The following is a 14,969-nucleotide window of genomic DNA, read 5'->3' on the forward strand; positions in this document are numbered from 1 at the left end:
CAGCTCTACTTTTGAATTGTTCTTTCATGTTCTATACCTTAATATCAAGATTTTCAAATTGAAAAGAAGCCTCTGAATCATATTTAAGAATTTATTATTTCAGCATATGTTTTCTTAATAAACTAGCAGCAAGTTGCAGGATTATTTTCGTGTCCCAAGACAAAATCCTATAGCAAGCTTACTATAACTCTCCTTGGAATCTTCCCTGGCCCAATCCAGCCTTCCCTAAAAGCCCTTCCAATTGGACAACATAGTCTAAAATCTCTCTATATGGCCAATGGGGCTGTTGGGCCATTACGGTGGGAGCATTTGTAACAAGATGTATTTGAATTACACTTTTCCCCTAGGGTAGTGTGTCTCGTGTTTATCCAGGGAGACTCATTGCAGTTATCATTTCAGCTTATTGGTGACTTCTGACATTCAGACTTCTTTTATCCAAAGTGTTCTGAATATCTGATATACCATGTGTGGAGTGGTGAGAGTGCAGATTCCCTTGGCTAGGAATTGCACTGGGTAACATTAAGAGACTTTAGTTCCTCTTGATAGAACAGAAGAAGAATAATTCTGGCAATGCTTCTGCTTCTTAATTGTATTGAATTACTCGATTCCAGTTAGATTGGTAATCCTTGTTTCCTACAGGGGAAGCTTTGGTCCCGTGGTTGTCAATAGATGTGTTATCTAGAGATGGTCAACACTACGCCCTGGATGTGATGAAAAAACAATAAACCACATATATTTTTCTTTGCTGCTTCATTTCAAAAGTTCGGGAAACTTGCCAGAACTAGATCTATGTTAACTCTCTCTATACCTTGATATTTGAAAAGAGAAGTCAAATGGGAGGTATTCCCCCAGGGTGGTGGGAGTGCAAGGGAAATGTGATTCCTCCTACACATCTCATCAGGAAGTTAAAATTCTTATTTCATACTTTGTGACAGTTGATATCTAGTCAATATTTGTTTTTCATCAACAGCCATTACTGCCTTCTGATAATCAAAGCTACACCTACCTTTAGTTTTCTGGTGAAAAATAATAACATTTCAGTTCTGAAGAGAACGGACTATGACAAGATGTGATAAGATCAAATAATGCTCTCAGTGAGCACGAGAACATGTACTCTGGAAGGGATGGATTACAGAATGATCTTTAAAACCTAAATAAAACCCTTTTCCATTAAAAAAAAAACCCCTCCTGTCTGAGTTATAAAAGACTAAAACAGAAATATGAACATGAAATGAGTCAGGTAGTAAAACAAAGAGAAAGATAAATAATGTAAAAATAAATATCTTTTTGATAATGAGAAGAAAAAGAGGCTCAGTGTGCTTGGGGAACAGAACTCACAAAAGAGGACGTAAGCTGGCAACGTGAAGTCGCTGATGTCTTTTGGAGGGAGTTCAGATTCCCAGGTTGATAGAGCGCTCCCTCCCAGAACTCTGGCATGCATATAAACTCTGAGCTCTCCAAAGCCCACTGCCAGTTCTCTTCGTGGACTAACTACAGCGGAGAGACTAAAGATGATTCCTTTCTTACCCACAGTTTCTCTGCTCTTGCTGGTTGTTGTTAACCCTGCAGATGCCAATGGTCATTATGACAAGATCTTGGCACACAGCCGGATCAGGGGCCGGGATCAGGGGTAAGTCAGTGGTTTGATTTTATAAAACTTTTTTTTCCCCCTTAGCTTGCTGTATGTACAATTCTACATAAAGTTCTTTATTTATACCTCAGGGGTTTTTATTTCTATTTAATACAATGTAACAAGAAAAAGGGGGAAAAATGGGTATTCTGTGATTTTTAAATGTGTTTTAAACTTTAAGAATTACTGTCAGAATAATTTGTGCATAACTTAGTATAATTAAAAACATTTAACAGGCCTTTTTTATGACTCAGTTTATTTGTATTTCTATTTCTTACAAATTTCTGGAATGAGGTTTTCAAAATCTATTTCAGAATCTTTTGTTGGAGACTCTCATGTAAACAGCTTTTAAGTATCTTACATGATGTTAGGGAAAATTTCATTTAAGTTATGTATGAAAATGAAATAATAGGTAATGTAACTAGTTCTCTGATTTTTTTTTTGAAGCATTTAAGAATACTTTTAAATTTTGCATTCTGTAAAATTTGCAAAAAGTTTATTTTTTGGAATAAATTCAACCACAGCTTAGCATTTTTTGTTATCAGACATCATTCAGCAACTTAACCAACCATTCATTATTATTTTTTGAAATGGATCTTGGCACTATTCCCTGTGTCTCAGAGGGATTTGCATAATGCCCCAAAGTTCCCTTGCCTTACACAGCAAGGAAGACTTCCATCTCTTTAAGGGAGAAAAACCCTTAAAAGTCTGGCAGAGGATGTTTTGATCTAATTGCTTCCAGTCAAAGAAATGAATTTTCCTTTGTGCAGCCATGCTATCTAAGTTAGTCTTAGCCCTCATTTACTTCTGTGATCACTTTCCTAGAAAATTACAGAGTACAGTGTCCTTGAACTTAGTGAAATGTATCTCTTTTGTTGTCTGATCTGTTATTGTTCCAGACTCCTGAAGGCACCTCAACACCCCAAATAGGCACATGTTTGGTTTAAAGGGGTCAGTGCGTTATCTACTATTAAGAGTAATAAGACCCAGGAAAATAAAATTATGTTCAATGTAACAGTGTTTTAAATACTCTATTAGGTCAGCTTAAAATACTGGGGTTTTACTCTCAGTGATGTACAATTTCCTCCCTCTCTCTGTCTCTCATTGGCTTTAGTTTTTCCAATGATTCAGTAGAATTGAATCAAGAATGAGATTTGTGCTTGATTAGAATCACATCTTTTTTTTTAGAATCGCATCTTTGAAAACCAAATACATGTTAATTTTTTTTAAACCAGCTGATCTGTAGACATGGAAAACTAGTTGTCATTAGGACATTAACTCTCTTTCCTTCTCTCTATCTTCCAGCCCAAATGTCTGCGCCTTTCAGCAGATTTTGGGCACCAAAAAGAAATACTTCAGCACTTGTAGGAACTGGTATCAAGGAGCCATCTGCGGAAAGAAAGCGTAAGTCTCACCTTTTCCTTAATGTGCCAGTTCCAGCACATCCATGCTTTTCCTTGGACATACACACCACTCTTCTTGAAAATATCCTCCAAAACTGTGAGCTTAAAAAAAGGATCAAATGTGAATAAATACATTTTTCCCAGCATTTTCCCCTTTACTGGTGGAACGCTCATTATTCCGGAATCTATGGCAATGGCCATGTGATCTGGTGTACAATCAGTGCAAGAGTTTGACTATGTTATCTGTACTCTTGGTTTGGCCTCTTCTTTCTTCGGCAAGTCAATTCACCTCTGTGCCTCAGTTTCCTCATTTTATTTTAAAAATGGGCCAGAAGAACCAATTGATATGAAATATTAAGGTTTCAAGGTAAAAATTAATATTTGCCTATAGTCATTTAGACATTATCTAAAGTATTCCAGTTTACCCCAGATGTTTCACCAAAGCTTAAAGTTGGACAGGACTTAAGTTTCATCTCTTGATTTAATCTAGTCTGGGGAACTGCCAGACCCTCAATGACCCCTAGAGGTGATAATAGAAGCCAGTGACTGTATGTACCATTTCAATAGCCAAAAAGATGTTTACTCTTCAACTTAGTTACATATTTTACTGATTAACTTAAAATTGGAAAACACCATCTATTACTTGATAGCTTATTGGTTTAATCAGTTAATAAATATTAGGAAACGGTAAATAAATGAATATTAGAGAAATACAATTATACAATATTAGAAGAAATACAAGCCTAGGCATCTAAAGGTTGAGAACTACTCATGTGGTGCAAATTCTTCAAGATGAAGATTAAAAAGGTTAGAGCGTCATCCTCAGTCAAGAGAACAGTGGAAATGGCTCCTACCTGCTTCCTGTTAAGCTGGACCCCACCCTCAGTAATGGACACCTTGAGAACCAGAGTATCTGAAGGAGGACCGGCTTAGCACATCATCATTCAGCTTCAGTTCCCCTAAATAGATGGAAAGATTGGGAGGATTGTTAAAAATGTATTCCTAACTTAGTAATATTGGTTACAAATATGGAATCGCTTAATCCTTGGAGTCTCTGTTTCTTTACCTGTGAAATGTGGATTTAATAGTTATAGTATTTCTGAAGGTAAAATGAATGAACAAATACGAAATGACTAGGTAACTCTAACCCACAATACCAATTATCTTTAAGTTTAAACTATTTTAAGCAAATTGGATATATGCTGGTGGGAAAAGGAGGTGTGAGCAGATGCCTATTTAAAATGCATAGGGTTACCTTTATTTCCAGTAAGAATCATGTATTCAAGGCATATAATCTTAACTGTGTTGTCCTTCCCCACGGTAACCAAGTCTAGGACATCACAGGACCTTGCTGCCTGTTCCTGCATATTGTCTTACAGACTTCCAACTGCTGTTACTTTTTGACCAGTTAGTTTGCAGACATCTGCTAGACTTGTGACTCATTCACACAACTACAGTGGAAGCCAGTGGTTACAGTGATCCTGGCCAAGACTGAAGTCAGGCCTCAGCTGGGAACTCCGAAGCTCTGAATTCTTCTCCCCCCTTTCCTTTCTATTCTTGATTACCACGAGGCCTGCTTGGAACACACACTAACTACATAAAGAAAGGACCTGCTGTCTGAAATATTTAGGGGAAATCTTTATTACAACCTTCCTGGAAGTTAAGGAAGTCTGATATAATCTTACTTAATCATCTAAACATAAAGATGCCAAGGCTTGTACAAAGCGTATGCCAAGATACTTTCTTACTTTCCATTAAAAACAAATTCCCTGCTTTGAAGCCTGGCTTTTTACCAGAAATATAACAGTGTCTCCTTTGTTTAATTATATTAGCTTATTTCCCTTAACTGCATTTTCACAGACACATTTACATCTGTGCTCTGGAATAAATGCAAATGCTAGCTGTTGGTTTCAAACAACCAAAGAAATCAATCATATTGATGGGAAGAACGCCTGGTGTGCCATCTGGTTGCCGCTGATAAAATTTTCAAAGTCATCTTTAGGACTTTCTATGTATCAGTTGACAGAAAGGTTGATCTTCTGGTTGAATACTTGCTTTGGGGATTTGGGGAAGGTAACTGGGTCTAATGAAAGACATGAAGTTTCCTAGGTTCAAGATATTTCCCACAATAAATGTTGGCTCACAAAAATAGTTATTTTGTAGACTTCCTTTAAAAGATATCAGTAACATTTTCAGTTGGTATTTCCCCAAGACTTTAGATTATTCAGAAAATGTAGATAAATCGGAGATGTGCACAGTGAAGATTTTGCTTTTTACTCTAATTTGTCCTACTGACAATATGGGAACTTTGAGTTTTGTGTAGCATAAGTATTCTCCTAAAAAAACTACTTTTTTGGTCTGTTTTTAAAGGATCAACTCAGATAACCATATTGTTCAACTATCAGCTGAAATTCAATTGCCTATTTGGGAATTCTATCCCATCTAATGCATTAATTCTCTACATTAAAGCTGATTCTTGGGTTACATTAGCAAATGTCACAGAAATGTTTGCTACATTAGCAATTTCTTCTTCTAGTCACTATTTTACTTAAAGTGTTATTAGTCCTGAACTAAAAATTATGTATCTCATTTTTATTGTTTATAATATATGCTAAAGCTAATATATAAACAATTCTTAATACCCTGACATCCAAATATTTGCCTTTAGTTTTATGAGTATCCATGTAAATAAAATTATTTCAGGGACCATATTTGCACAAGGCTCCCCTATAATTTGCATATGTTTCCAATACCAACAATTCTTGAAATTATTTTAAAATTAGAGAACAATTTAAAAATTTCATTTCCTACTTCATTTAATTTACATCTTCTTATTTTTTATTATCCTTAAGCCAATATTCCATGACAGAAATGTTATTCTCATCTATATTTTAATATTTTACTACCTAGGTGTGTATATCCATAAACAACATTACATTGTGCTTTTAAAATTTATGTTAAGAAAGTAGAGAAATAGGTTTCCAAGGTCACAAGCAGGGCCACAAGCCATGGATAATCAGTTCATGGACGTGGCTTCGATCTGAAAAGCTAATTTATTTCCTTTTATCTATGTAAGACCATATCTTATATCATTAAAATTTCCACTTTTTGAAAATTTGCTCGTATTATACATTTTTATCATACTAAAAATGGTTCTTTATTCTTAGAGTTGGTGATATTTCTTCCAAATATGTCCAAATTCTTTCACTCATTCATACTTCTTGAGTACAATGATTACAAATAGATGAAAAGACATAAAGCAATAATCTGAATTAGCTAATGTATGTTTAATTACTGAATTACAAGATAATTCATCTATAAGTCATTGTCTTAAGCTCTAGGACATCAAATTTATCAATTAAAAATTACAAGATGATCTATATTTCCTCTTTACTTGTAATATTCCCCTATTTCCAATTGTTGTTTCATAAATTCCTCTTCAAATTTCTACTGAGAGGGAAAAAAAGCATTATGGAAAATTGTAATTAAAAAAATACTACTTACACTGGATCCTGAAGAAGTCCATAAAATGTCAAATGGAATTTGATAAAATGAAGATCAGAGTTATATTTTTAATAAGGTGAAAAACAGAAGCAATTATTTAGATGACTTCAGGTTATTATTTTACCTCAAAATTTAGGAAACTAGACAGTTATTTTGACTATATCTTTGTTTGCTTGAATTTTCTGGGCTGTTGCCTTGATTAATTATTGCCTGTATGTAACTTAACACACTTTACTAACTTTGATCAGCATAGCATTTTCTTAAATATTATATTTTTATATTTATATATGTCAAATTTTTCTTAAACATTATATTTTTATATTTATATATATCAAATTTTACAAAAATAAAAATAAATAGAATATTGTAAAGATTGTCTTTAATATGATCACAATTAATAACTACTGTCAATTCAAACCAAAAACAGTATTATTTAATTAGCAATGGGATAGCAGTTGATTGATTGGAATGGGTTAATGTATTTTTCTGATGTTTCTAGTTCCTTTTCCCTACGCTAATAAATATTTCTAGCTATTTATGGTTTGCAAAATGATTTCCAAAGTATCATTTTGAGATTCACAGCTATCCTGTGAGTAGGTATTTTAGCTACTATATTCATATTAAATAGTTGAGGAAATTGAGACTCAAATTTATTAAATTATTTGCTCAAGGTCAACACATCTACCAAGTAGTGGAACTGGGAACCAAACTCCATTCTTCTGACTCAAGATCTTGGCACTCTTCCACCATGCCGTGAGGCTATAGAGAGACGTCAAGCTAATAATATAAATACTTTAGTGTCAGAACCAACCAAACAAACAAAAAACATCTGATTTCAAATTCTTGATAAATCATGGCAATGAGTGATATGTTTTGCTAAGTTTATGTCAAAATGTATCCTATGTAGTTCCCCCATTTTAATATTAATTTTCTTCCAATGTATAGGACTGTGTTATATGAATGTTGCCCTGGTTATATGAGAATGGAAGGCATGAAAGGCTGCCCCGCAGGTAAAGTTTCAATTATTGAATTAAATGAGGAGTTTGTCTTGTGTGAGAAAAAAGAGTTGAAGTAGCTTGTGGATAAGCCAGTTTCATGTGTGTGTGTGTATTTAGCACCAGGATAAATCCAAGACATATCCCCCACAGCTTGGTGTTAATTATGCGTTTATCACGGTGATAAAGTATGAGGACATACATCTTATACACTGGATGCTGGACAATGCAACAGCTTAATCTAAATTTAAATTAGTTCAACTTCCTTTCAAGAACAAACATTCCCTCTACAAAATCCCTGTCTTAGAATTTATCTAGAAACATGGGCTGACTACTTGGCAAGGCATCATCTTCTCTAATTCAACACCTCTGATTTTATAATGTTCCTCATATTGAAAGTTAGTTTCCTATAACTCGCCAACTAGAGAAAAAATAATTCATCTATTTCCTCTTTGAAATGACAGCCATTCACGTATTTAACACAAATCATCACACACTTCCTATAGTTACCCTCTCTTCCCCAACAGAACCTTCCCTGTGCTCCTCATCCCCAGTTCTAATGTGATAAAGACTTGGGAGCCCTTACCATCACTGGCAACAAACCATGAAAAGCCTTTAGTCCAGTCATTTTTTTTCCTGATTGTGATCCAAGACTGGTGTCTATAATTCATGGGGGTCCAAGCAGCTGAAAGAATATTAAGACAAATAACTCAGTTTTGGGGGCTCCTGAACTTTGGTTAATGTCATTGCTAAACATGTCATATCATTATGTCATGTTGAATTTATAACTAATTAAAATTGATTACAAGTCTCTTTTCCATGAACAAGATCAAATCAAGTCTTTCTCTAAGATTTGTTTTCCAACTGAGGCATAGGACTTCTATGGAAATCTGTTACATTTAACCTGTTAATTTTGACTCATTTTCCCTAATCTGTTGGGTTGTTTTTAAATCTTGATTTTGTAATTTAATTTACTAATTGTGTACCTAGTCTTGCTACATTAACAAAGGTAATAACCATTTCTCCTATGATATCATCCAAAACATAATAAATTTCAAATAAGACAGGATCATAAAAGGTAAGTTGGCTGCAACAACCTTCAGGATGACATTCATATATGAATCTTTCTTCTGAAGTTCAGGAGATATATTCTGGAAGTGTTAGGTATTTGATCTATTTCCTTCCTGAAATTATGATGAAAAGAAGCAGGTCTAAATATTTCTTTTTAGGACCCAAATCTTTATAATTATATCCCTATACTCAACATATTATACTGTGTGGAAGCTTTTATCCAACATGAAATAAAAATTACTTTTGCCATTTTCAGTGAGAAGTGAGGAACTTTTTTTTTTAATGAAGTAATCAAATATATTTACTGATAATTATAATTGAACTTTCATTGACATAGATTTGACACCTAAGTAGACTAAATGTTAAACTAGGATAATAATTTAAAATCTATTTTCCCTCAATACAAAGGATATATGAAATGACATTTTTCAGTAGTACTTTATTATTTGACATTCAAAAGGCAACTTTCATATAAAATTGATGATTTCTAGAATTTTATTGCTAAAATTATCAGCTAAATGTATTGGGGAACTGGGCGTAAAGTTTAAACTATTATAAAATAATATTCTTGAAATATTATCCTAAGTACTTACTCATCTCTTGATTATTTCAGTTCTGCCCATTGACCATGTTTATGGTACTCTGGGCATCGTGGGAGCCACCACCACGCAGCGCTACTCTGATGTCTCAAAACTGAGGGAAGAGATTGAAGGAAAAGGATCATTCACTTACTTCGCACCGAGTAATGAGGCTTGGGACAATTTGGATCCTGTAATTCAGTATTTTTAAAATTATATTTTTTCTGTTATTGTTATTTTATTTTAATTGGTTTATTAACTTGGAAGTTAATAGAAATCGTATCTCTTTCTGTTGTTCCTGTATGAGGACATATAAAAGGATGAGTTACTGAGGGCAAGGAGCAAATCACTGTAATACAACCATAAATGGAGTAACACCCCATCTCATGGACTAACGAAAAAAGGCAAACCAATAGTGGACCGAACAAGCACTTATTATTGTTCTATTTTACTCCTTTCCTCGTTCTCTTATGGCTGTGAGGAAATATATGTAATTTTAGATGACTTTTCTCATAGAAAGGCAAGATAAGAGGTCGAGTGGAATTTAAAATTCATAATAAGCTATATTTTATATACCTATCATTTTATCATGTGTAAATATATGTGGCCACTCAGAGATCGATGGATTTATAAATGTGTGTGGATATTGAAATGAAGGGCTGTAAACAATGCATTACATTTTCAGGCTTTCTGTTGTGCATAGTCCGGTTTACATGACACTAAATTATGACTCAATATCCAAACCTGTAAGACTGGTACAGAAACATATTCCTACTTTCTACTTGGTATGAAGATGAGCTGACAATTACTACTAGAGTGAAATAATATCTAGTAAAACTTAGGCAGATTCCCCTAGATTCTTCCGTGTTACATTAACTGTGTGGTTAATCGCTTGCACTGTAGAACTTTTCCCCTTCTGGTTGTCTTTGACCACATTGCTAAACACCTTCCTGGCTCCTTCTGCTGGCTCCTCTTTGTCTTTGCCTTAAGAATGGAGCTTATTAACTCTTATCCAGGAACTATACTCTGCAGTTTACATGCACTTCTGAGAGCTTCAGATTCCACTTTAATGCATAGAACAATGAAATTGTGTTCTTGAACCCCAGGAGAATATTTCTAATGTCCATCTTAATATCTCTCCTAGGATACACCATCTGTATCTTTAAACAAAATGTTACCTAAAACATAGCCCATTTTTCCCTCCCCATAAATAACTGCTTTTCTGCTTTTTTCCATAATTGGTTGTATGGAGTCTCAGTGTTCAGACTTGAAAATTATGAGTCATTCTTACTTCCTCTCTCTCCAACTCTTAGAAACTACTATTAGTCACCCACATCTCATTTTTTATCCTCATAATATGCTCATTTCTGCTATGGATTACCACCAGATTGACCTTTCTGAAGCCCAGGGTAATCATTATATTCCAATGCCACAAAAGCTTCAGTGACTCCCTTCTGCCAGTTTAATTTATTCTTTACTCAGGCATTAAAGTCTTCTATGTTATTATCCCACATGCTTTTCTAAATTTCTTTTTTAATATTATCTGAGAAACGTAGACGTGTATGATAACCACACTGGACACCTTCTGCTTCCCCAACGTCCACCCTGAGCCTGCAGCTGGACTTAGAATGGTCATCACCCCATTCCTATCCTATCCACCCTTCAAGGCCTGTCTCCAAATCTTGAACTGATGGCCACCTTCATTTAACCCCGAAAGCATCTGTTTCTCCTCCTGTCCTTTATCTTAATATGTTTATTTGTACCTGCTGCTAATGATAAGTGTCTCAGAGGTCGAGACTGCACTTTATTGTATTTCTCATAACACCAAGTACAGTGTGATATAATATGGTTTTGGATAAATAAAAAGGTACAGGATGGTTGAATTCTTGAATTTCTTTATAGAATAAACACAAAATGCTTATTGAAAATCAAATGTTGTATACAAATATAATGACATTCTTGTTTTGTTTTCCACTCAAAATATTTAAAATATCTGATAACTTCATATTCCCTAAGCCTTTACATCAAGATCATCTCTTCATCAATATGTTCATTAAAATATCTGTTTTGTCTCTAAAAATATTCGAGTGCTCTATAAGATCCAGAAGCCTTTACTGAGTACCTTTACTTACAAAATTTCTTTATCAATTATAATAATATAATTTTAAGTTATTTATGTCAATTTGGTTTGACCTTCTGGGTAATTCAACAAGAAAATAACAAGAGAGTAGAAATAGTGTGATTATGAGAATTTTAATAATTAACTACAGTAAGAAAAGCCTGTCATTTCAATTTTTCCTAGGATATCCGTAGAGGTTTGGAGAGCAATGTAAATGTTGAATTACTGAATGCTTTGCATAGTCACATGGTTAACAAGAGGATGCTGACCAAGGATTTGAAAAATGGCATGATTATTCCTTCAATGTATAACAATTTGGGACTCTTCATTAACCATTATCCTAATGGGGTAAGTTTCATTAATAAAAAGTACATTTCTCAGTAATATTGCCCTTAAGTTTTTTTTCTGTACATTTATATAAGGTTCACAGAAATAATAAAATGTCAGTGAGTATAAGTGCCATGTCATGGCTTTTCCCTACATCTAGAGCATGTAAATTTCTAATTCAGGGACTGATTTCTACCAAAGATTGATTGCGAGGAAGAAGTTAGATAGACAGTTCATTGACAGTAGACTTAGATGTTCTACAAAAGGAAATTTTAATATTTGATGTGTTTGAAAAACTAACAATCAGAGGAAAAAATAAGAATCTATCAGAGAATTTATCAAAGAATGATCAGAGAATGAGTATTCCTTCATTCACCCTCTGGCTACTATTCTGATTTAGGTTCTTGTGTGTTTAGATAGAGTCTTTAGGGGAAACTTCTGACAGGGTCTTAGGGCTCTTTCAACAGTCAGATTTCAAGGGACAAAAAGGGTCAGTGATGAGGCAATATTTAGGAAATCATTGGAATAGAACTGATTATATTAATGCAATCATTATATCTATCTCAGAACTTTTTTTTAGAACTAATTAGATTTCTTTATGAAATTCATTGACCTACATTAGAAATAGTGTATGACTATCTCTATAAAAGAAAGAGAAAAATAAAAGCAATAATTCAAGTGAAAAGAATGCTTTTGCCTTGTGTTTCTAGATATTTTAAGTGTAACTGGACTTGGGTTCTCAACTGGTTCTGTTTTGTCTTAGGTTTTTTTGTTTTTAGACAAAACAATGTGAAGTCTTCGTCCTCAGCATTTACATTCAGACTGTCAGTTCTTTCACGTTACATTTACCAATGAAAATGAAAAATAGGAAATGGGCTTACCAGTCTCAGTGGTCAGTGGATAGCAGTGATTTCTGCAACTTGATTTTCTCAAATAATTACAGGTTGTCACTGTTAACTGTGCTCGAATCATCCACGGGAACCAGATTGCAACAAATGGTGTTGTGCATGTCATTGACCGCGTCCTTACACAAATCGGTACCTCAATTCAGGACTTCATTGAAGCAGAAGATGACCTCTCATCTTTTAGGGTAAGTACAAGAAGTACCAGAAGATTGTCTTGGGCCATTGACATCCCCTCTTTCCCTGTCAGAATCTTAAAACAAACAAACAAAAAGCTATTAAATCTGACAGAATTGTAATCAGTATATTTCTTGAAATGAATAGGTTTTTACTTCACATAGAAGATATCATCTCTTCATATGAAATACTATTTATTTGGACAAAATAGATAAGGATTAGTCACATGACTGTAGTGGACCGAGTGCATTTAGAATGTGTCCATCAGTTATTACATTTACTGCTGGGTATTGCTTCAGTCACACAGGCATTGGCAAAACTCCCCATCTTACATACAGTTTGAGGAAAAGTTGAAACACATAGTTGATTGTGCCAAAAATTAATGTTTTAAAGCTCTAACACAAGCAAATGTCTGTAGTTTTCTATAGAATCGACCCCCTCACGTCTGAGTGTGTTATAATTGTCTTCTGGATTTGCAATGTAAAAGCACATTTGTGTTTCAGGCAGCTGCCATCACATCTGATATATTGGAGGCCCTTGGAAGAGATGGTCACTTCACACTCTTTGCTCCCACCAATGAAGCTTTTGAGAAACTTCCACGAGGTGTTCTAGAAAGGATCATGGGAGACAAAGTGGCTTCTGAAGGTACTCAATTGTCCTTCTCTAGGAGAGGCGTCCTAGAATTCTAAGAAAGAGAAATGAAAAAGAGATTAAGCCCTGCCAATATTATCAGCTTTGATAAGCAAAGGCAAAGAAAAACTTTTATTCTGAGATGGACTATAAAAATCTTAAAAAACAAAGTTCTTGAAGGAGTAGGCAAAGTAATTAAACAGTTAACTTAATAATTAAAGTAACTAAATAACCAGGGTCTCTTAAAGATCACGTTCTTTGGCACTGCTTTCAAGTATATAAGTAGCCAGCATTAAAAAGAATTAGAAGGTGCTGAAAAGAAATATTAGATCATCAAATTTTAATATTGTGTATACATTATTCAATGCTTTTAATTCTAAACTTACCCTAAAGTTGAGTTGAGAAAATTGCCTGGTTCTCTTTGATCATTACTTACGGATACACAGAATTTGGTTTTTTTCCAGTTTCCCTTTTTATTTTCAACTAGATTTTACATTGTGACTAGCACATTTCACTTACTCAGCCTACCCTAAATATGCTTAACCAATTTAAGATGAGAACTTTTGGTGCAGATATAAACAGGATATGGTTTAGGCACAGAGCCCTTCAGAAGTCCTTCAAGAAATCATCTTTATTTTGGCTACTTTCTGGAGGTTGTCTTTAGGATTGCCACAAACCTTCAGTTTGTTAAAAAAACAAACAAACAATATCTGCAGAGCGTAATAAAGTGAAGCTCAGTGAAATGAGGTATGCCTGTACAGTTATTCTGCTATGAGTAGCTAATGCAAGATACTGCTTGGGTGTTTTGGAACAGGTATCTCAAACAAATGACTTTCCAGGCCTTCTGAAAGGAGCAATTATTCTTGCTTCCACATCAGAAATTATTTTCTTATGATACTGGGAACTTGATCTAACACGTTTTCTAGAACTGCACAAATCATTCCGTGCAACTGATCTTCTCTCCTACCTACTTCCTACTGTGCTGAGCTATTTTTATTGTAGAGTTGATGGGAAAAAAAATTCTTAGAAAACAAACAGAATTTTAAGTCTTATACATGTATTATATTTCCTACTTAGTTCCACAGGGAAACACATCTCTTCAGCGTCAAATGCTGTTTTCCTTGATCTGAAAGCTTGTTCTTCTTGCTTTGTCCTCCAGCTCTCATGAAGTACCACATTTTAAACACCCTCCAGTGTTCTGAGGCTATCATGGGAGGAGCAGTCTTCGAGACCCTGGAAGGAAACACAATTGAGATAGGATGTGATGGAGAGAGCATAACTGTAAATGGAATCAAAATGGTGAACAAAAAAGATATTGTGACAAATAACGGTGTTATCCATTTGATTGACCAAGTCCTAATTCCTGACTCTGGTGAGCAGCAGCTTCATATTCTTCTACCTACTCATTTACCAAGTATGATGCTTCAAGAGTAAGTCCATGGAAAATAAACGTGCAGTATAAGGACCAGCATGTGAAGCACAAACACAAACTAGTGAGCTGAGTACCAAACACGTAGCTTGTGCAGTCATGGGCAACCCACGCATTGATCATTGGCCTTCCAGAGTTTCTAACACCTAATATTTATAAAGATTATCACAGTGCCAGGGTTTTTCTTGAAAACAGAAGGCAAGA

General features: G+C 34.5%; 1 protein-coding gene across 8 annotated transcripts in view; it reads left to right on the forward strand.

The window, feature by feature from the left end:
- Window positions 1–1,398: 1,398 nt before the first annotated feature.
- POSTN (periostin) overlaps window positions 1,399–14,969 on the forward strand; it is a 33,977-nt gene continuing 20,406 nt past the window's right edge. For 2 of the 8 annotated variants that reach the window (XM_010993799.3, XM_010993840.3), the window contains exons 1-8: window positions 1,403–1,630; window positions 2,936–3,034; window positions 7,483–7,547; window positions 9,217–9,374; window positions 11,484–11,648; window positions 12,571–12,717; window positions 13,210–13,351; window positions 14,496–14,708. In XM_010993799.3, coding sequence (XP_010992101.2) covers window positions 1,512–1,630; window positions 2,936–3,034; window positions 7,483–7,547; window positions 9,217–9,374; window positions 11,484–11,648; window positions 12,571–12,717; window positions 13,210–13,351; window positions 14,496–14,708 — 1,108 coding nt within the window. In that variant the 5' untranslated portion in view covers window positions 1,403–1,511. Of the gene's footprint in view, window positions 1,631–2,935; window positions 3,035–7,482; window positions 7,548–9,216; window positions 9,375–11,483; window positions 11,649–12,570; window positions 12,718–13,209; window positions 13,352–14,495; window positions 14,709–14,969 lie in introns of all 8 variants that reach the window. The other 6 variants (XM_010993816.3, XM_064493198.1, XM_010993832.2 and 3 more) reach the window with 5 other exon arrangements.

Source organism: Camelus dromedarius, chromosome 13 (assembly GCF_036321535.1).
Source record: "Camelus dromedarius isolate mCamDro1 chromosome 13, mCamDro1.pat, whole genome shotgun sequence".
NCBI classification, from domain to species: domain Eukaryota; kingdom Metazoa; phylum Chordata; class Mammalia; order Artiodactyla; family Camelidae; genus Camelus; species Camelus dromedarius.